General features: G+C 61.4%; 2 protein-coding genes and 1 pseudogene across 5 annotated transcripts in view; 2 read left to right on the top strand and 1 right to left on the bottom strand.

The window, feature by feature from the left end:
• The window catches only part of C16H7orf50 (chromosome 16 C7orf50 homolog), a 105774-nt gene that overhangs the window by 29850 nt on the left and 54625 nt on the right, over positions 1–21299 (bottom strand). The window lies entirely within an intron of this gene.
• GPR146 (G protein-coupled receptor 146) lies at positions 478–11673 on the top strand. Its single transcript, XM_068524301.1, has 2 exons — positions 478–554; positions 10135–11673. The coding sequence occupies exon 2, from the start codon at positions 10141–10143 to the stop codon at positions 11134–11136; it is 996 nt and encodes a 331-aa protein (XP_068380402.1). The 5' UTR covers positions 478–554; positions 10135–10140; the 3' UTR covers positions 11137–11673.
• On the top strand, positions 18690–19560 carry LOC137749937 (homeobox protein OTX2 pseudogene; annotated as a pseudogene).

Below are 21299 nucleotides of genomic sequence, written 5' to 3'. Positions count from 1 at the left end.
TTCAGAAACGTTCTTAGCTCTGGAGCCAGATCGCGTTGCCAGGAGCACTATTACAGCACAAGCCTTAGAGCAGAGAAAACGACCTTGTTCCGTAACTTTCCCAACACCCAATTAGAACAGCAGCTACGGAATTAATGAGACTGCAAACAGCGCACTGTCTCTTTAAACGGTTTTCCTGCGGCCAGTTGTTTACAAAGAAATTCCTCAGGCCAGGAAGTAAGGGGTGAACCTGGAGCCAGCAAGCACTCTTGGGGAAGAGGAGCAGGTGCGCCTGGCAGGCCCCGATTACAACCTCCGAGGGCGGGGTGTCCGTCCCCTGCGGATTAGAGCGCGTTCTGACTCAGCAATCTGGCCCGCCCAAGCCCTCGGCCGAACGAGCGCCGGCCAGCGGCGCGCCCCCGGGGGCGGGGCGGACTCCCGGGCGGGGCGGGAGCGGCGCGGTCACGTGTGTACACAGGCCCGCGCGGCGTGCGCGCCGTCAGCCCCGCCGCCTCTCTCGGAGCCCCGAGCTGCCCCCCTCGCGGCGACTGCGCGGTCCGCGGCCCAGCGAGCCGGTGAGTGGGCGCCGGACGCGGGGTGGGGGCGGACGGGCACACTCGGGGGTCTCGGCCCGCGCGGGAGCAGCACGGGACGCAGCGGCCGGGGCCGGTGCTCCGCTCTGACTCTCGGGTCCCCTCGGCCCCGCCCGGGCGCTGTCCCCCGGCGGGTGGGAGCGCTGTCCCCGCCCGTGGCTGCCCTCCAGCCGTGCGGAGCCCAGCCGGCCGGGGCCGCTGCCCTGCGGTCATTCACCTGTCCGGGCAGCTGAGAGCTGCTGGCCGCATAGGAGGCTCAGCAGCGCCGCCGGTTCCTCACATGTCCTGCCGGGGACTGACCGCCCGCTCCTGGGTCACCGTGGTTGTAACTTTCGTCCCCTTTTATGATTACAACATCTTAGGAACTTCTGGAACGACGTCTAAATGGAAATATCAAGTGTCGTTAATGGTCTAGGACACTTGATAAAAAGATAAAGACCCCTGGGCATGAGGCTCCTTCAAAACTTGAGAAGGCAGTGCCCCCGCCTTTGAGCACCCACGTACCAGCACAGGAAACCCAACACCAAGTTAGTGACATGAACACGGTAGCCGGGTTCATGGTCTCGGTGGGGCCCTGGTCTCAGTGTCGCAGTCTGTCCGGGCTTTGGGGAGACAGAGGGTGAGCCTGGACCTGACAGACTGGCCCCCCATCGCTGGATGTGCACTCACTTGGCAGCTCCAGGCCGCCTGCCGACAGCCAGCTCCGTGCCTCGGCCGAGCAGCGGGCCCCCTCCTCCCCACTCTCCGTCTGCAGCATCTAGCGGGCTGGCCTTCAGTCACCCAGGGGCGAGCAGCCTGCTTTCCCGGCCTCTGCAGACACGAGAGTGTGAGCGCGGTGTCTCTGACTGTGCTCCAGGCTGCTCACGCATGACGGGGGGGCCAGACACACTACCGTCCCATCTGGGTCCTCACCAGGGCGCTGCTGAGAGGGAAAGAGGCCCTACTGATAATTACGCTGAGGGGACGGCCACACACTCCACGACCCGCTGCAGGGTCCAGCTCTCCACACCGGAACCTCCAGCATCTTCCTAAATGGAGAAGTCCTCTCTAAGATAATAGACTTTGAAAAACCATAGCTTCCTCTGGTGAGTGCGTACTGTGCCGAGTCATGGACAGGAAGCTTGGGGGGGGGGGGCCTGCCCTTGACTGCTGCTGTCCTGCTTCCCTGGGGGGTATGGAAACACCCTGAGGAGAGACGAGCACAGCATTTGTTCTGCACTGACTTGGGGTCCCTGGAACTCAGAAGCCCCTGGCAGGCGGGTGACGGGAGAAAGGCACGTGTATCCACTGGATGTGGGTGTGGGGGGTTTTAGGTTAGAACGGAGAACTGCTTATACCTATTATATAACTAAGAAGTGACCTGCCTGCAAAGATCCCTGCCAGGGGGTATGCGTGCGTGATTACAGGTGGGAAGAGGGACCGGCCGCTTTCAGGGGCCGGGAGAGGAAGGTGCTCCCTGGGGAAGCTGCATCCATCCTCCAGGCCCTAGGATGTCATCTGGACCCCGAGAGTACAACCTGCCACCCGGCCTTTCACGCCCCAGTTGCACACCAGGGCTGCGTCTGGGGTCAGGGCTGCTGGGTTCTGCACGCGACAGAAGCAGGCTGCTTCCTCCTTCAGCAGAGTGTCCAGCTACCTCCCCTTGCTCGCCGCCGGCTCCTCAGCTCTCTACGGCTGGAGCCTCTTGCACGGCTGGGCCGCACCAGGCTGCGTCTGTCCACGGGGTCTCACAGGCCCAGGACCCCAAAATACCAGCCAGGCATCAAAGAGCAGAGGGCACTCAGTCTAGGGAGTAAAAGTGAACTTTCTAATTTGAGAAGCTAAAACGATGCTGCCAAGGGGCCGAGTTCGGCCCCCGAGACCTGCCAACAGAGCACCCCTTGAGTAGCGGAGGGACAGGGTGACACGGGCCGCCTGTCCCGTGTGTCCCCCCGGGGTCCCCTGCCTCCCACACACGCGGTGGGAGGGCGGAGCACACCTAGGAGTTTCCCAGTTTTAATGAGAACCAAGGAAGCAACTGTCGCCATTATACCAAGTGTAATGGGCAAAAATAACTGCCGGCGTTCCTCCCTTGGAAAGAACCACGGGCAGCGATAAGATCTGTGGCTCCGAGCACCCCCCAGGTAAGAGCACACCAGGGAAAGGCAGGGCGGGGTGGGGAGCCCAACAGGGTGCCAGTCTGCCCGAGCCTGAGTGGAGGCCCGGTCTGTTCTCAGTGTGGCCGTTGACTTTCTGAGCGAGTCTTCCTGGTTCTGTTTTCCCCTGGTTGAGATTACCTGGAAGGAGCATTAGCCTCAAACCAAGGTAGTCGGGGGACAAGAAAAAGGCGGGGGACAAGAAAAAGGCAAGGAACTAGTGCTCCACAAACAAAGGAACACGTGTCCCATATTCTTCCAGGGCGAGGAGCCTGGGGCCCCGGGCGGGTGTCCCGGGCCGTCGGTCCCCGTTCCTGCAGCCCTTCCCGAGCGGCGGACGTGCCGTTCTGTCCCCCGGAGAGCCAGAGGCAGCTCAGTTTATGCCTGAGGCAGGCTACGTGGTTCACACTCACCACTCTTCGGTTCAGAACCTTAAAAAGCAACAGGCTACAAAAATCAGAACACCCCATCTACGTAATGGACCGTTTCTTACCACAGCCAGGAAGGCGCAGCGTCTGTGATAGGAATCAGTAGCGTAAGCTCTCTACATTGAAGACCTGTGAAAACATCAGCCTTTCCGGACCGTCTGGCTCCTACCAGCTGCATGTTAATTGTAGCTAGAGCCTCCGCCTGTTATTACAAAAGGAAATAAACATTCAGGAGTCATTTTCAGCGCATTTTGATGGCTCCAGAGCATTCAGCTGAAGTCCAGGTATGGTGCGCGGCGGGTCTCCAGGACGTCAGCCAGGCCGAGCTGCACTGCCCAGGCACTCTGGGGAAAAGCCTGTGACACCATCTCGGACCTCCTCTTCCCCGGACACAGCCAGCCAGGCTGCAGGGCACCAATCAAGGAATGCTCCCGCTTCAGGGAGCTCTCGGCAGGTGGGAACAGACGGGTGCAGTGGGCCGAGTTCAGCGACCTCGGACGGGAGTTAGCCGGTTCTTCATTCTGCGGGCTGTGTGCGTGCACACGCTCACGCTCGTGCACGCGCACACTCAGGACCCCCTGCCCGCCACGGCCGCCCGCTCCCCGCCCCCCGCCCCCCGCCAGGCTGCTGCTCTGACGTGCTCCTGGCCTCCTCCAACTTCCACAGAGATCACCGTGCACTGTAGCCCTGAACTTGAGCAAGATTTTTAGTTACCTGTGGACATTCACTTTGGAAGGGTTGGTTTATACCGTTCTGGGCTCTTTTTAAAAAAAAAAAATCAAGGAAGAAAGACGCTGACATCTGGCCTCAAAACACTTCCAGCAGCTAGCCCAACTGACGTGCGGTCCTTGCCAGCAGAGAATGAAAGAAGGGACCGCGGAGCATCTGTAAGCAGGGGCGCCGTCGGGGAGGAGACCCCAGCTCAGCGAGCGCAGCCCCAGAGCCTCGCTGCCTGTGTTGTCACCGAGGCCTCAGCTGTGATGTGGGGTCTGATGGGGCCCGCAGCCTCTCCCCGTGAGCACTCACACTGGGCCTGTGACCACGCTCAAGCCCTCTGTCCCCTCTCCCCCAGCTTCCTCTCCCCACGTGTCAGCTGGTAGAGAGTCTGAGCGAGAGTTCACGCAGCAGCTTCCTCTGCGGTAACGGAATGTGGAGGAGGGTGAGGAGCCGCGGCCCTACTGCCCACGCCGGGACGGGCCAGGCTCATCCGCCGACCGCACTCACCCCACCCTCCCGACAACCTCCTGACCCAGGGACCAAAGCCAGGCAGCTGTGAGCAGGGTGCCCAGGGAGCCCGGTCCTCAACCACGTGGAGTCCTGGTGTCGGCCCCTCGGCCCAGCTCACAGGCCACTGCTTGGTTCCCTCCGCAGCCCTCGAGCAAGAGCTCTCAGCAGGCAGCGTGGGTCCCTCCCGAGGGGAGGACTGAGTCAGGCCAGGGGGCGCATCCGAGCCGCTTTCTCAAAGTATAAAAGCAGGGCCCTTGGTGCAGCAGGGCTTGGACATGCGCCCTGGGGCCCCGAGGTCCCCAGGTGGGCACCGCTTCACACCTGGCCCCGGCTGTTCCGCTCCATTGACCAGGCCTGTGGCCAGTCCCCCACCAGGGCCCCCCAGTCACCAATCATTGGGGGGGAGCTGCTGCCCCGGACACCACGGCCCCTCCTGGGCTTCAGGGCTTCCTAGGCCGCTGAGCAGAGGCGTGGCCTGTCAGCTCACCTTTCCTGAGGCCCAGCCACGCCACCTAGAGGGGGCCTCCACACTAAGCCCGTGTCCCGCAAGACCCTCTCTGCCCACATGTGACTCCAGTCAGCACGGCCCGGCACCCACCCAGGCCACAGGGCCTCCTGGCTGCCAGAGAGAGCCGGCAGACGTCCTGGAGGTGCCTGCTCAGGGCCCAGAGCAGAGCCGGGGACCATCTTCTCCGGAATTCAAGACAGCAGGAGAGCTGCCCTGGGGCGCTCGGGCCAGCGCCGCACACTCTGCACTCATGTCGGCGTCCACCTTGGAGCCAGGCGGCCGTGGGTTTCCCTCTCGTGGTGTCTCCGCTCCTCCCCGCCCGAGCCTGGAGCAGACAGCTCTTCAGTGCCACGCGGCGAGCCTCCCACCCTGCACAACCGGGGGAGCTCCCACCCGAGGGGCACACAGCGTGACCACGGGCTGGCTGAGCCTTCCCAGGGCTGGAAGTTGGCGAGTCTGGGAGAACGTCTTCTTGAAAGATAATCATTGGAACCCAGAGAGGATCTTGGAAGAAAACTATCAGTACTTCTATGCAGAGGAACATCTGTGATGAGTGACAGTCAAGGAAGAGAGGGGGCTCTAGAGACAGCTGAGTCCTCAGAAACGGGTGCGGGTGGGACAGAGCCCCGAAACGGCTCCGTGCCCTGGGCCTCCCGTGGAGACAAAACCACTACTTCCACATCCAGCAGCCCCGAGCAGGGCTCGCCCCGCCTGCCCCATTGGAGGTGGCCGCCCTATCACCATGCCCTTCTGACGGGCTAGCTTGAGGTCAGTGGCAGTGCCGCTGCCCAAATACCACAGGTGGACGCCAGCTTGTCTGACCATGAACCTCTGGCCTTGGGGCCTCAGCCTGGTTCCCTCCAGAGGGCAAGGCCACTGGGGTCCGACAGGGGACCCCCTGTGCTGCAGGAGTGGTGAGCTCGGCTTTGTTCCCTTAAAGGCTTCCCTCAGCCCCCGGTGCCCCACATGCAGCGGGTGGGCAGGGAGGCCTGAGAGCTCCCCATCACACTCACAAAGCAGCAGCCCCAGCAGGCCACGCGCAGCCCAGCTCGTTCATCGGGCCCAACGCTGCCCGACTTCCTGGTCCTCTCAGATTCTCTGAAAGAAGCATGATTTTTGAGCTCCAGCCTCTCCCAGGGCTACCCTCCTGTGCCACGCATGCAGCCAAGCCTGCAGAGAAAGACCCTGAGCAGGTGCTTCAGTGTCAGGGGCGACGTTCTGAGTCAGCTGAGCCCTCCGCCCCGGCCCAGGGAGATGACCTCCACCCCGGAGTCTCAGGCCGGCGGTGCCCTCCCGCGGGCGAGGTACTCTCTGCTCTGCCAGGCTGGCCGCCCTCCTCTCTCCTCTCCACTGCTGGCCCCAAGCCTGGAACCACCCTGGCCCGAAGCTAAAGACCTCGCCATCCCCTCGAGCGAGACTGGCCAGACGCCCGCGGCATCGCAGCCACGCCGGGACCAGGCAGGGGAGCGGACGCTGGGAAGGCCGCCGTGCTTGCAGCGCCAAGGCTGCTGCTTCAGGAGCGTCATCAGGAACCAGAGAGACAAAACCCTCCCACGGCGGGGATGCAAGTCACCTTTAGCTCAGTAATCAACCCCCTTATAGGAGGAGCAGGATAAAGCCGTCACTGGACCACCGCGGACAGCCCGAGGCACGTGCCAGTGCCGGCCTGCGGAGCTGCTTCCCGCTTCTCTGCCGGGCCAGGACACGGGTGCCGACCATCCCGCTCCCCCGGCCCAGGGCCACACGCCGGCCGAGCAGATGATCAGGGCTCGGCGGTCCTGCGGCCAGCATCGCTGTGATCCCCGAGGCAACGCGCCTGCACGCATCAGCGCGCCCCTGCTCCGTGGACCGAGGCTGGTTGCAGCCCTGGCTTGGCACGCCTGCCGCAGAAGAGAGGCAACCGCAGGCTGGGATCCGAGAGCAACTGGGTCGTCTCTGGGTGGACGTACCGCGCACACACCTGTATGTTCCCTGGGCCCAGCGGAGGGAGGTCAGGCAGGGGCCCTGGGTGGAGGCTAGGACCCCGACCAGGCAGGAGAGAGACGTTCGGGCACGGAACTGGGACCCAGCCGGGCTGGCAGGAGTGGGGGTCCACGGAGGGCCCCTGGGTGTAGTCCTGTGGGAGGACAGGAGGTCGGGGCCACTCCTCGTCTCATCTGATGAAGGGGTCGTGGACGAGGCCTGGTGCGGGCGCTGCAACTGGGTGCTGGTGCCGGAGGAGGCGTGGGGGAGGTTTGGAGAGTGGAGACGCAGCGAAAGCACGAGAGGAAGGCGGCCGCCCCGGCCAGCGAGTCTGGAGGCGGGCCCGGAGGAGGTGAGGCAGGAGGGCAGGCGGATGGGACAGAGCCGGGAGGACAGGACAGCGGATGGGACAGAGCAGCAGCAGCAGGGGAGCCAGCAGGGTGGGAGGGGAGGGGAGGGGGGAGGGAGTGAGGGTGCAGAAGAGGGCAGGCCCGGGAGCCTCGAGGGGCCCAGCGGGCAGCAGCGTGGGCAGCTCTGACCAGGAGGTGTCAGGAAGGCCCCAAGGACAGGGCGACAGGATCAGCCTGTTCCTAAGGCCAGCCTGGGCGAGAGGCCACTGGGGTCCTTGCTCGTCCTGACCCCTGGAGCTGAGAGGGCTGCAGCAGGTGACGGGGTCATCAGAAGTTGGATTATTAATCCTGCCACTTGGGGAGAATGTGGCAGCTTTCAGAATGAAAACCGCCAAGCGCTCCACATTCGGCACCACCAAGGATGGCCCACCGAGGCACCGGAGAGAAGGAGCCCGGCCACTCAGGGCCTACCTGGCCTCTTCTCTCCTGCCTCTGGGAGGGACAGGACCGTAGAGAGGGCCCTTCCTGGAATCCTGGTCTCTGCGCTGGCAGCCGTTCCAGTTCCTCTTTCTCGGGAAGGAAGTGAACAGAGCTGGTAACTGGAAAGACAGCCCAGCCCAGCCCGAGCCTGTGTGGAGGGTGGGAGCCAAGCCATTGTTCTCAGGCCCCCTCCTCACATGGCCTGGGGTGGGGGGAGGAGAGTCTTGTTTCCAGATTCCTGCACTTGCAAAACCAGAGCACAAAGGGAAGTGGGGGGACCGCAGGCGGCGGGGGAGGGGCAGGGCATCCTGCAGGAGCAGCACCGGGACCTGGGCAGGGCAGGACGGCCGCCCCCACCGACGTCCTCGGGATACCCGGCTGGGCTTCGAGCAGGTCTGACCGGCTGCCCTGCCGCCGGGGCAGGCAGTCACCTGCTGAGCGTCCCCAAATGAGATCCCCCAGCTCCCCTGCAAGCCCACAGGCGCCGCCCGTGCAGTCTTGAGCCAGGTGGCCACCCACCCCCGGCCTGCAAGTGTCCTGGTTACACGTCCCCTCGGTGCCAGCGGTGTCACCCGTCTGCTTCCTTCCCTTCTTCTCACCCCGCGTGCCCACGCAGGTGAGGATGGGCCTCCCCACTTCAGAAAACGCCAGGCACCTTCATCTGTGCATGAGGCGGCTCCCCCAACAGGTGTCCCTGCCCTGGGCCCGCTGAATGACACCTGGAGACGAGGGGCCTCCAGGAAGAACGTAGGGCCAAAAAGCAAAGACGGACTGAAAGCAAGTGAAAAGTGGTACTTTTAGCTCGTGATCTGCATCTGAAATCGGAAGTGTCCTCACGGTTGATAACTAAGAGGACACACACAGAGCTGCCTGTAGCTCACGGGGCACAGTTTCTAAGTTCTGTGTTTATGAGCTGCTGGAAAACAAACTCGGGCAGGTTTTTAATCTAAAACCCGGCACTGACTCTCGAGACGCTCACAGCCTGTCTTGGGCCGAGTGAGCCGGCCGTACGAGCACGTGAGTCTGTGAAGGAAATTCTCAGTAGGTTTACTCCATGTGACCACCTCCCAAGAATTGAGCCATTCTTCGGCCAGGGCAGGGCCCCTGGCAGCAGCTCTGCTCCTCCGCCGACAGCGCTCCCCCTGCCCTCGGCTGCGGCCCATGAGGCTGCAGGGCCCCCCTTCTGTCCTCGGTTTCCGAGAACCTCTGCTCAGTTGACTTCCCCTGGCTGAGCCCGCCCTCCATGTGGATGGGGATCCCCAGGAGGGGCGGGGGCACCAGGGGACCCGCCGTGGGGCCATGGGGGGAGCCAGCGGGCAGGGCCGCCCATCCCACGCGCTGGTCCTTCCAGACACAACCCTTGTGCCTCAAACTGGCTGTAAACAGAGAGGGAAGAGCCGCTGCACCTGCCCCGGGAGGAGGGGCGTCACGAGAACCCGCAGATGGACGCCCACGCGCGCAGAGGTGCGGCCCAGGCACCAGGAGACGTGGGGCCCGGAGTGAGGCAGGGCAGGCGTGGCGGGAGAGTGAGAGTGCGTGGACGGCAGGAGGGTAGGGACTGAGGCCCGGGGGGGCCGCTGGACGCCCTGCGAGCCGTGTGAGGCCGGAGTGGAGGGGGACTGGGCCGCAGGCTGGTCACAGCACGCACAGGCCGCTCTGGTGGACCGGCTCCCCGGCCCCCAGCCACTTTCCAGGCCGTGGCTCAGCAGGCAGGAGCCTGCAGGCATTTGGGACGGAGATGGGAGAGAGGGAGCCAGCACTGAACCGGCAAGAAGATGGGAGAGAGGGAGCCAGCACTGAATCGGCAAGAAGATGGGAGAGAGGGAGCCAGCACTGAAAAGGCAAGAAGAGGACGTAGAGGCTCCGAGGACCCCATGAGGGCGTGTCACCTGCCTGGAGCTCCCGCCGGCTCCCCTGACCCCAGGGCTCTGGAGGGAGGACCCGTGTCCCTGCGGCGGCCGTGCCCCTCCCAGAGGTGACGGAGCCGGCAGGCGGGCAGCAGCTCGGGACCTGCGTCGCCCCGACCCGGCACGCCTCGGCCCAGACGCAGGACGGAGGGGAGGGCGGAGCAGGGGGCTCGCGGGATTCCGCGACTGATGCGGGAAACCAGGGATGCGCCGGCAGGGCTGCAGCTCCCACCGAGGGGGCCGCGGGGGCTGACGGGGCCGCGGGAGGCCAGGCCTCGGGTCCACCCCCTCCTCTACAGGCTTTTGTCGCCGTGGCCCACCCAGTCACCGCCCATCACCAAAAGGTGACGGCAGGCATGTTATGGTTCCAAGAGCTGTATGTTTCGCTGGCAAACAGGGCCAGGGAGGCTCCCGTGGCCGGTAGGGTCCTCACAGCTTGCAGCCGTGCCACCTCGGGGTCACAGAAAACACGCAGCACAGTTTCCGGCCGTCCCAGCTGGTTCAGGGGGCAGGGAGGGGCCCAGGTCTGGTGGAGGGGAGGACTCACGCGCTGCTCTCCCCACAGCCCGCCATGTGGAGCTGCCCGCTCAACGGCACGGGCGGCGAGGACCAGCTCCCCTGCCAGCACGTCCAGCGGGCCCTGTCCGCCCTCTCGCTGCTCTACCTGCTTGTCGGCGTCCCCCTCGGCCTCGGCTACAACGCCCTGCTGCTGCTGGTCAACCTGCACGACCCGGGCGGCATGACCATGCCCGACGTCTACTTCGCCAACATGGCCGCGGCCGGCCTGGTGCTCAGCGCCCTGGCGCCTGCGCACCTGCTGGGCCCCGGCGCTGCCGGCTGGGCCGTGTGGGACGTGGGCAGCGAGGTCCACGTCACGCTGCTGGTGCTGTTCAACGTGGCGGCGCTGGTGACCCTGTACTCCACGGCGCTGCTGGGCCTCGACTGCTACATCGAGCGGGCGCTGCCGCGCACCTACATGTCGAGCGTCTACAACACCAGGCACGTGTGCGGCTTCGTGTGGGGCGGCGCCCTGCTCACCGGCTTCTCCTCCCTGCTCTTCTACATCTGCAGCCACGTGGCTGCCAGGCTGGCCGAGTGCTCCCAGGTGCGGGACACGGAGGCGGCCGACGCCATCATGCTGCTCAGCGGGTACCTGGTGCCCGGCCTGGCCGTGCTGTACGCGCTCGTGCTCCTCACGCGGATCCGGAAGGAGGACACGCCGCTCGACCGGGACGCGGGCCAGCCGGACCCCTCGGCGCACAGGCTGCTGGTGGCCACCGTGTGTGTGCAGTTCGGGCTCTGGACGCCCCACTACCTGACGCTCCTGGGGCGCACGGTCCTGGCTGCGCGGGGGAGGCCAGTGGACGGGCACCACCTGGGGACGCTTCTCCTCGCCGAGGACCTGTCCAGGTTCCTGGCCTTCGCCAGCAGCGCTGTGGTGCCGCTTCTTTACCGCCACATCGACAGAAACTTCCCCGGCAAACTCCGGCGGCTGATGAAGAAGCTGCAACGTGGGCACCAGAGCTGCTCCTTGGACGAAGCGGGGGCACAGCCGGCGATGGCGTAGACGCTGCTCCTCGGGCCTCGGCCAACCGAGGGGCAGACGGCGCGTGGCAGAAGGCACAGCCCGCAGTGGCCGGGCCCCCCGCTCCCTCCCGGGTCTGGCATCCAGGAGACTCGCCGGCCCTGCATCACCCGCTCCCTCCCTCCCTCTCCCCAGGAGACCAGGCAGAACCAGGCGAGTCCCCGAGTCCCCTTGGAGCTTCCCGTGTCCTCCCACAAGAAGCCACCCTCAGGCCAAGGCCATGATGTCCGAGCAGCGGGTGCCAGGTGTGAGGATGGGCTGTGCCATCGGGGCACCTGGCCGCCCGCGGGGCGTGCGCTTGTCTCCTGCGGCGCCTTTCAGGTCCACGCCTGCAGCAGCCTGCTTCCCTCAGCCTCATGTCTGGCTTTCAAATGAGTGATGAAAATCTAACGCCACTATTTATACTTCGTATTGTTAAAATACTCCATCCCCCCTCCCTCTTGTTTTGTTGTTTATGAAGAGACGTTTGGTAGGAAAGTCAGAAGGTATTAAAATGAAGGAGACACACGGAAGCGCATTCGGGGGATGGGTGGGTGGTGGGCTCGCGGGGCCGGGGCTGCTGGCGACTTGGCGTCCACGTGGACGTGGTGGGAGAAGAGTCAGACGGGGCCTCTCCTGCCCCCAGGTGTGCCCCCGGGTCACGTCCGCTGTCGCTGGGCCAGCGTGGGTCTGTCCTAAACAAGTCCCCAAAGTGTGCACAAGAGTAAATAAACCGAAGGAAGAAAAGTGCTGTTAGGATTTCTAACCTAACCCGAAAGCCGATAGGCCTGCCGACGGGAAAGAGGGATTTGGACGGGTGGGCGTCACCGGGGCCACAAGGGTGCTGCCCACTCCCAGGACAGACAGACGGACGGTGCAGACCAGACGACCTGACCAGACGGGGCGGGGCTCAGAGGAGCCTCCCTTCCCCCACCCCAAGTCTTCACGAAGAAATTACCGCCCCACAACCCTCTGACCCTCAGTTCTGAAACCCCCAAACTCCCTAGAAACAAAGATTCGTTTTTCAAGTTCGCAGCAAAGGTACGAGGGTACCTTTCTGAGGAAAGATGAATGTGATGGTGTGCGCTGCCCCAGCCCCTGGGCTTCTGCCACATAAATACACGCGTGTTCACTTCTGACCACCTAGCTGCCCCGAGGAGGAGGCTGGCTCTTTTCTGTGGCATCTACCAGGGAAATCGCCCCATTTGGTCCCAGTCTCTTGGGAAACTGAGCCCTGAGTGAGCTGCCTTGCTTTTCTACGTGCAGACTGTTTCCCCTCCCGGCTGAAGAGCCTGTGCAGAATCACAGACACACACTGGACGCCGGGAATGGTCCCCGCCCCGCCCGATGTGGCCCTGGGGACGGTTCTGGGCACTAAAACTCAGGGATGGGGCGGGAGGGACTGAAGAGGTCTCTGGGCGGCTCCGGTCGCTGACAAGAGCACAGCCGCCTCCAGGGCCCCAGGCTGTGGTGGGATTTGTCTTCAAGTTCCCCATCCCCTCGGCTCCTTCAGCAGCTGCCCCAACCATCAACGATGAAGATGAAGATGACGATGACGATGACGGATCGCAGTGGGCTGTGCTGAGGGCGCCCCGCAGGGTCCCGGCAGGTACGGCAGCCCCTCCCCCCGCCTCCCTTTCAGCTCTTTGCTCCCAGGGCTCCTGGGAAAAGGTAAACCCCCAGCGCCCAGATCTCTGCCTGCAGTCCTGCACTGCTCAGCCCAGCTGGTCTTCCCCAAACAGCACAGGGGGCCTGAAATCACTTTATTTCTTATCAGTTTCTCAGTGGCTTTGGTTGCAAGCTGTCCAGTCTCGGGGTGCCTCCTGGGTGGGGAGGTGTCAGACAGCGGCAGCCGCGCGTTTCTGTCCCTCCCCCGTCCCGGCGTCCACCTCTACTGGTGACAGAGGGCCCCGAGACGTGACAGAGGGACATACTGGGGTCTCAGGTGCAGGCCCCTCTGCTGCTCCTGCCGCATCTTGGATCCCCCCCTAGGGCCCCCGCACCTCAAGGAACAAGCCCATCTTCGCCTCGGCCGCTGGTGCCACGACACAGAGCCTACTTTCTGTGGACATTTGCTTTACGATCTCACGCGGAATTCACCTCGGTCACTTCCTGCTGTCCCAGTATGTTTGGTTTGATTCCCAGTACTCCTGCCACATTGCCAGAAAATGCAGTGAATTTTTGAGCCGTTTTGATTTTTGGGTTCGGGGTGGTATGGCCATAGACTCGAGCCATTTAGAAGAGGAGGAGGAACTACTTGGAAAAAGCCAAGGTGAATGGTACACTCAATCCTTTTTTCAAAAATCTGTGTGTTTTAATTAATTTATTTATTTTGGCCACACGGCATGTGGGATCTTAGTGCCCTGACCAGGGATCGAACCCGTGCCCCCTGCAGTGGAAGCAGAATCCTAACCACTGGACCAGCAGGGAAGTCCCCTCAATCCTGTTTTCTTAACTAACCAATCCTATATTCTTCAAATGCTTTTGCAAGATACCAGAAGTTTTCCAGTTTATGTTCTAAGGTCGTTAATTCTGCTACGGACACTTCTTGACTATGATTTTAAAGTTAACGATCTTATTTTTGTCAATAGACAAAAGCTCACCTACCTTGCCATGCTTCATTATTTAAGATTCCAAAAGGTGAGTTTAACCTTGAATTTATTTCATGAAGGTTATAAAACTTATTGTACGAAACTGGGTTTTCTGCTAATTGTGGCAGATATATCAAGATATCAAACATTTGTTCCTTTATAAAAAGCACTTGAGGGGCTTCCCTGGTGGCGCAGTGGTTAAGAATCCGCCTGCCAATGCAGGGGACATGGGTTTGAGCCCTGGTCCAGGAAGATCCCACATGCCGTGGAGCAACTAAGCCCATGCGCCACAGCTACTGAGCCTGTGAGCCACAACTACTGAGCCCACGTGCCACAACTACTGAGCCTGCATGCCCTCAACTACTGAAGCCCACGCGCCTAGAGCCCGTGCTCTGCAACAAGAGAAGCCGGTGCGATGAGAAGCCCACGCACCGCAACGAAGAGCAGCCCCCAATCGCTGCAACTAGAGAAAGCCCGTGCACAGCAACAAAGACCCAACACAGCCAAAAATAAATAAATTAAAAAAAAAAAAAGGCACTTGACAAAGGATAAACCAGGAATAAGTCATTAAGAAGTTAAACTACACATCAAGTTCTTGAATTTAAAATCAGTTGGGAAATTTGGGGGCTTTCTCATTTCTAACCTGTTACATCCACCCAGATGGCCTGAATTGCTGCATATGTGTCTGAGAAAGAGGAAACTGCTGAAGAAGACCCACAGGTTTGAAGATTAAAGTATTTGATCGTTATTAGCCAATTTCTGAATTCTTATGTGTGTATTCCCAGGGGTGTGTGACATGCCGGCAAACAGCAGAAAGTATCACAAAAACAGGTTTTTCCTGTCATGACTTGAACCCCAGCCTCTTCAGTTACTCCGGGGCTCCTCTGTCCTCTGCACAGCTGACCCTGCACCACGTGGGTCTGGACACCCGTGGCCACGGGGGCCCGTAAGCCCTACGTGGGTCAGCCGCCGAGCCGTCCGAGGGCCCGTGGTGCGTCCACGGGGCCAGCGGCGGTCGGGTCCCACATGCCTGCGTCACTGCGGGGCCAGAGCCACAGTACAGACGGTGACAGAGCACCTCACTCCCGCTCTGCACGTCACGCACACAACGCTCCCAAGGGGACAGACACCCACTGGCCTCGCTCAGGGCTCCCGCGAGGCCAGGGCTGCTCAGAGGGCTGCTTGCACGGCTGTGCCATCTGTCAACACTCCTCGCCCTGGACACCGAGAACCCACGCTTCCTTCACGCCTGTGGGTTTCTCAGCTGTTCCACGGGGAGAGGGGGCAGGGCCACTGCAAAACCGCCCGGCCTCCCCAGCACGTGAGCCCATGAGGCAGGACGCCGATGGACTGACTGCGCTTTTAGGTTCTAAGCAGGATAACGGGCGGCTGGGTGACCGACCGCCAGCCTCCGAGCAGGCGTGTTCGCGGGGCGCCCTCCAGTGGCCGCCGCGGCCCTTCACTCTCCGCGCGGGCGGGCCGGCGGGACTGGCCCTGGGCAGCTCCTAACAGCGTGACGCGCTGACCCCCGAGGAGCAGGCCCCGTCCCGCGTCCCGAGTTTCCTTCAGAAGCCGGGCTGTGCGGATGCTCTAGCCCAGGAGCCTCGGGCTCTCAGAACTCACACAGCAAATCCTGCTTTTACAAGACACGCCCTCACAGCAGTGGAGGTGAGCTCAGCCCATGCGGTGCCGCTCCGCATGCGCACGCGCACGCGTGCACACGCACACGCACACACACAGCCCCCGGCGGCACCGAGCCCATGGGGCCCGGCTTTCACGGGGGCAGCCCGACACTGGCCTTCATGCCCAATCTCTGACCTCCAGCAGTCGGGTCACTAACGCAGAGCACTGCATGCCGGGGCCGAGCCACAGCAGGAAGGTAAAGAGAAAGCAAAGCAGTCAGATAATGTGGACTTGTAAAAAATGCTGGGTTTTTTTAGAAAAACTTTTTATCAAGAAAGAGGCAACAGCAAGTGGTGGAACGGGAAGGGGCCTGCTCACGACGGCCAGCTGCCAGACCCGCGGGGACTGCCCGTCACCTGTGCACACAGGAAGTTTCCAGATCTACAGAGGGTCACTCGAAGGGTCAGGGTTCCTTAGAGACGTGGCCTCAGGCATCTCTCTTCACCAGAAAGCAAGAAAGAGCTAGAAGATGAATGGGTCGTGTCAACAGGACCGGGAGCTGACTGCCAGGGGGGGGCTCCCCTCAGCCTCGCTTGGGACTATCTGAGCGTAAAAAAGACAGTGAGCGTGGAATTAAAAGTCTATGCAGACACTCAGAGGGAAGGAGGGAGGAGGGAGAAGAAGCAGGAAGTCGCCACCTTGTGAGCCAGGGCCCCCACGCCAGGCAGGACCCGTGAGGGACCGGGGGTCCGCGTGCAGCGTCAGCCACGCTGCCGCACCCGGCCCCTCGGTCCCCGGTCTGCGTAGCACGGGGACTGGAGCGGACACGTACGCAGCCAGGAAGGCCCGAAAAGGCCGGGTCCTGCCGGTGGGCATGAGGCAGGGAGCGACTGGCCGAGTGGAAAGGGCTAGAGAGCCACGTGCCCCTCCCGCCCCCCCACCAGCAGGCTGACACGAAGGGTGTGGGGCGGTCACGTCTCATGTGCCTTCAGGGTTACAAGTCAGCGTGCTGCGGCCCTTCAGAAGACGCAGCCCAAGACGACAGTTCCCAAGAGGTCAGCATCCGAGTCAGACGGGACCACAGGGCAGCGTGGTGACAAGCGCTCGCAGGAGAGCCTGGCAGAGGCCGTGCCCCGTCCAGGCAAGCCGAGGACGCACAGAACCACCGGGGCGGCCCTGACTGCACAGCTTCACACTCAGGACCCAAAAGCACCCACGACGGCAAAGATTCAGAAGCCAGTGTCCACAGAGGGGGTGGTTAGTAAACGACGGTCACCGCGCTACCGTAGCTACGTACCCCCTGAGACGTCTGCGGAACCGTGTAAGAGCACACAGAGCACCGAGGGGCTCGGCAGCGCTCCCGCCGGACGTGGAGCCCGCTCCGTGTGGACACAGGACCACCCAAACCCCACACGGACCCCCACCACTGGGACGGGCTCGTCTCCCCACCCTCTGACCCAGGCAATCCTGGTGAGCGAGGCCCGCTTCGTAGACCCTCTCAGGACTGTGTCGGGGGCGGCGGCCGAGAGCTGCCACGGAGGGCACGGCATCCTCCGGGCTCGGGCCGCGGGCGCTCCCGGGGACCCCGGGGCTGGACCTTGGTGACCCTTTTGCAAGGCTGAGGGAAGGGCCTCAGAAGCCCTGGCCCGTGGTCTGAAATTAGCACCAGAACAAACCGGGGGCCCGTCTTCCCGGGAAATTCCAAGCCTCACGTAAGAGCCTCCATGGGAGGCTCCCGGCAGGAGGGCGGGTGGCCGGCCACGTGGGAGAATGCTGGCGGCGTCACGTGCCTCAGACGCTTCCCCTGCGAACCCACGAGCCCACCCTCAGGCGCTCACTGGGGAAAGGACACTTACGCTCAGGTGAAAACCCACCCACAAATTCTGATGGCAGCTCTGCTCGTAGAGCCCAAACCCAGAAACGACCCAGCGTCACTCCAAGCAGCCGTGGTCCGTCCACACGGCGAATCCTGCTCGGGCCGCATCGCGGGGCTGCCGAGAGCAGGCCCCACCTGGCCAGGCCAGACGCCGACCGCCGAGGACCGGCACCAGGATGCCAGGCACCTGGCGTGGGTTGCGCTCATAGGCCGGGCGCCCCCCGACGACAGACCTCACGTGGGCACGTCCTGACACACCCTCCGGCCCCCGGGTCTGGCAGTCCAGGCGCAGGGCTGGACACCACCAGTGACCCCCGCGTCATCGCTCTGACTCACAGCTCAGCCGTAAGGCGGGATCACGCCTGCACCGCCTCGTGCGGACCACCGCCAGCTCGGAGCAAATCTATGCAGAAAGCGCTACCAGCGTGTCTGCCCGTGGTGGGCGCCCCAACTCCTGAGAGCTCATCCACCCCTCTCTGTGCCCTGTCCCCGCTTCTCTTTGGGGATGAAGGGGAGGGGAGACCCTCAAGGCTACAGTGGATCCCAGGCTACAAGGGGGTGGGGGGGAAATGGCTGGGTGGGACGGAACCGTGGACAGTTTCCCGAGAAAACGTCTCCAGCGTTTCATGTTATCTTCCCAAGTACACCCAGAAATGGAGCCGAGGACAGCTGGTCAGCCCGGCTGGCGAGGCGGCTGTCGCTCGGCCAGGTGTGTGTGCCGGGGCCCCACTGGGAGGAGTGCTTGGAGCCCCTAGACCCACCGTGCTGCACCAGGCGGGCCCCCCAAGACCAGGGGCTCAGGGAGCCGGGTCCCAGGTCCCACCCGCCACGACACCTCGCACCCGGGCCGGATTCTGAAAGCGAAGGAAGGTGTGGGCATCCATCTGGGTCTGCACAGTACGTGAAGCCTCGAACTCTACCCTCTGCTCACGTGCCTGGGGAGGAGAGGGAACGGAGCCCTGCCCTGTGGGCCGGCCGGCCGGGGAAGCCAGCGCATCCAGCGCATCCAGCGCCCACCCCTGGCAAGGGGCTCTGCCTGGTCTTCCCGTCCGCGAAGCTTACCCAGCCTAGGAAGAGGCTCTTCGGGTGTCCGCCGTGCAGATGGGGAGGCCAGGGCCCGAGAGTCCAGGTGGCCCAGGCGCAACAAGCCGCGGCCACGCCAGGACACCAACTCCCGTCTGCGGACCCCACGTCCACGGCCCCCCGCCAGAGAGCCCACGGCGTGGGGGAAGAAAGACGATGCGGTAAAGCTGGGGTTCGCTCTTCTTAAGTTAGTGGTGGAACATGGAAGAGCTGCATCCTCCGAAGCGGTAAACCAGCACCTCTGTTTGTTTCTTTGCTTTGCCTTAGCTCCACCGCTCCAAACCCACCCACCAGGACTGAATCTGTCCACCCCGGGCGAAGCGAGACCTTCCGGCTGGGTCCCCCGGATTTGGGCCGACTTTGCGCCTCCAAACAACCTTAGCATGATGTCTTATCTTAAGCAACCGCCTTATGCAGTCAATGGGCTGAGTCTGACCACTTCGGGCATGGACTTGCTGCACCCCTCAGTAGGCTACCCGGCCACCCCTCGGAAACAGCGGCGGGAGAGGACGACATTCACCCGGGCGCAGCTAGATGTGCTGGAAGCGTTATTTGCTAAGACCCGATACCCAGATGTCTTCATGCGGGAGGAGACGGCGCTGAAAACCATCTTGCCCGAGTCCAGGGTACAGGTGGCGGTTTAAGAATCGAAGAGCTAAGTGCCGCCAACAGCAGCAGCAACAGCAGACTGGAGGTCAAAACAAAGTGAGACCTGCCAGAAAGAGGATGTCTCCTGCTCGGGAAGTGAGTTCAGAGAGTGGAACAAGTGGCCAATTCCCTCCCCGCTCTAGCACCTCAGGCCCAGCCGTTTCCAGCAGCAGTGCTCCTGTGTCTGTCTGGAGCCCAGCTTCCATCTCCCCACCGTCAGATCCCTTGTTCACCTCCTCTTCCTGCATGCAGAGGTCCTATCCCATGACCTATACTCAGGCTTCAGGTTATAGTCAAGGATAGGCTGGCTCAACTTCCTACTTTGGGGGCGTGGACTGTGGATCTTATTTGACCCCTATGCATCACCAGCTTCCTGGACCAGGGACCACACTCAGTCCCATGGGTACCAATGCAGTCACCAGCCATCTCAATCAGTCCCCAGCTTCTCTTTCCACCCAGGGATGTGGAGCTTCAAGCTTGGGTTTTAACTCAACCACTGATAGCTTGGATTATAAGGACCAAACTGCCTCCTGGAAGCTTAACTTCAATGCTGACTGCTTGGATTATAAAGATCAGACATCTTCGTGGAAATTCCAGGTTTTGTGAGGACCTGCAGAACCTCTTTTTGTGGGTGATTTTTAAATATACTGAGCTGGACGTTCCAGTGTTAGCCAGGCCTTGGTTAAAAGTGTTAGATGGCATGACGCTCAGACTCATCTTCTGATCGACGTCGCAGGAGGCAGAGAAGGAAAGATGAAAGGCCTTAGAGGGGCTTGCCAACCAGCTACCTGAAATGGACAAACCGTTTGATACTTAAGATCCTATCATAGTTTTAGATCATTGGTTTTACTGATTCGCAAAGTGATCGAAAGCATTCTAGCCACGTGCAACCAAATACCACCAAAAATAAACAAACAAAACTAAATTGTGAGGGAAAGGAGGGAAAGACATCGTCTTCTTAAGCAGAGGTGTTCCAACGTCTCAGCCAATCCTTGGTTGAATCTTAGGAATGGACAGTGTCTCAAGCTCACTCACGTTTCATGACCAACTGGTAGCTGGCACTGAAAAACTTTTCAGGGCTGTGTGAATTGTGCGACTGATTGTCCTAGACGCACTACTTTATTTCAAAAATAATGTTCATAAGGAGTCAATATGTAGTTTAAGAGACAATCAGTGTGTGTCTTATATAAATGGTACATCTGTGGTTTTTAATCTGTGCTAGACTTCAAAACTGTCATCTCCTGTTATTGTATGCAAACTTGAACTCCACCTCTGCAGGGGTTCTTCTGTGATTAAACGGGTTATAATTATAAGCAAATTCAGAGCAACTGAGTACTTATCTAAAAAGATTACCTGTGGCTGGAGGTGAGCTGCACTGAAACTTTACAACAAAATGTCTCTGGACAAGGAGTGAGAGAAGAGAAACAAAAGGACACTAATTCATCTGTAATTTGCTGTTGGTAAGCCTAGCAGTAAAGAGACATTGGTCAATTGCTCTGACCCTGATGAATTTATAAACTGAGATCATCGTTGTTTATGCTTGCAGATGTTAACTGGAAAAGTTATATATGCATAAACCTTTCTTCCTGGATTTGGCAGATATGTATAATTATATTAAAATGGTTCTAGCACACACACACACACACAAAACTGGGGTTCCCCTCACCCGAGGAAGGCCCCGGCCTTGGAGGGAAGCCCGGGAGGCACGCTGGGGGCCAGGTTCGGACACACACCCTCCCCCTGCCCGGCCACCAGGCCAGGTGACAGCTGACGGCCACAGCTGCGTGGCCCTGACCCCACACCACCAGCAGGGACCAAGGCGCACGCCCAAAGGGGCCTGAAACGCCGGCCGCCGTGGAGATCGGACACCAGGACAGCCTGATGCCCGTCTTCCGACCTGGGGTCGATGTTCACGAGATCTTTTTTCCAATTTGCCTTAATTAAAGAGACAGGCCAACTCATTTCCTCTCAGTCTGGTCACCAATCTTAATTTTGACGTCACCCAGCATCCTGGCAATCGCTCACGGTGTTAAGCACTGCCGCATGGAAAACATCACTATTCACTGTGTCTCTCGGACGGAGGAAGCCAGACACATACCTGGGAACGAGCGGCTCCAGGGTCCAGACCCCCCTGCCTGCGCGTGGGGTGGCGAGCAGGGTGAGGACGTGGGCAGTGCTCTCTGCGGGTCGAAATAAAGGCAGCACACCAAGCGGCGTTCAGGCAGGGCATCAGCGCTGCACACACGTGTACAGGCATGTGTGTGCAGGCACACGCGTGTGCTAGAGACAGCAGGGAGGAGGGCCACAGCGAACCCATGGATGCAGAGACTGCCGTCAGGCAGCCA

This window comes from Eschrichtius robustus, chromosome 16, assembly GCF_028021215.1.
Source record: "Eschrichtius robustus isolate mEscRob2 chromosome 16, mEscRob2.pri, whole genome shotgun sequence".
Taxonomy (NCBI): Eukaryota; Metazoa; Chordata; class Mammalia; order Artiodactyla; family Eschrichtiidae; genus Eschrichtius; species Eschrichtius robustus.
Note: the sequence above shows the minus strand (reverse complement) of the source record. Positions and strands in the feature narration are given on the sequence as shown.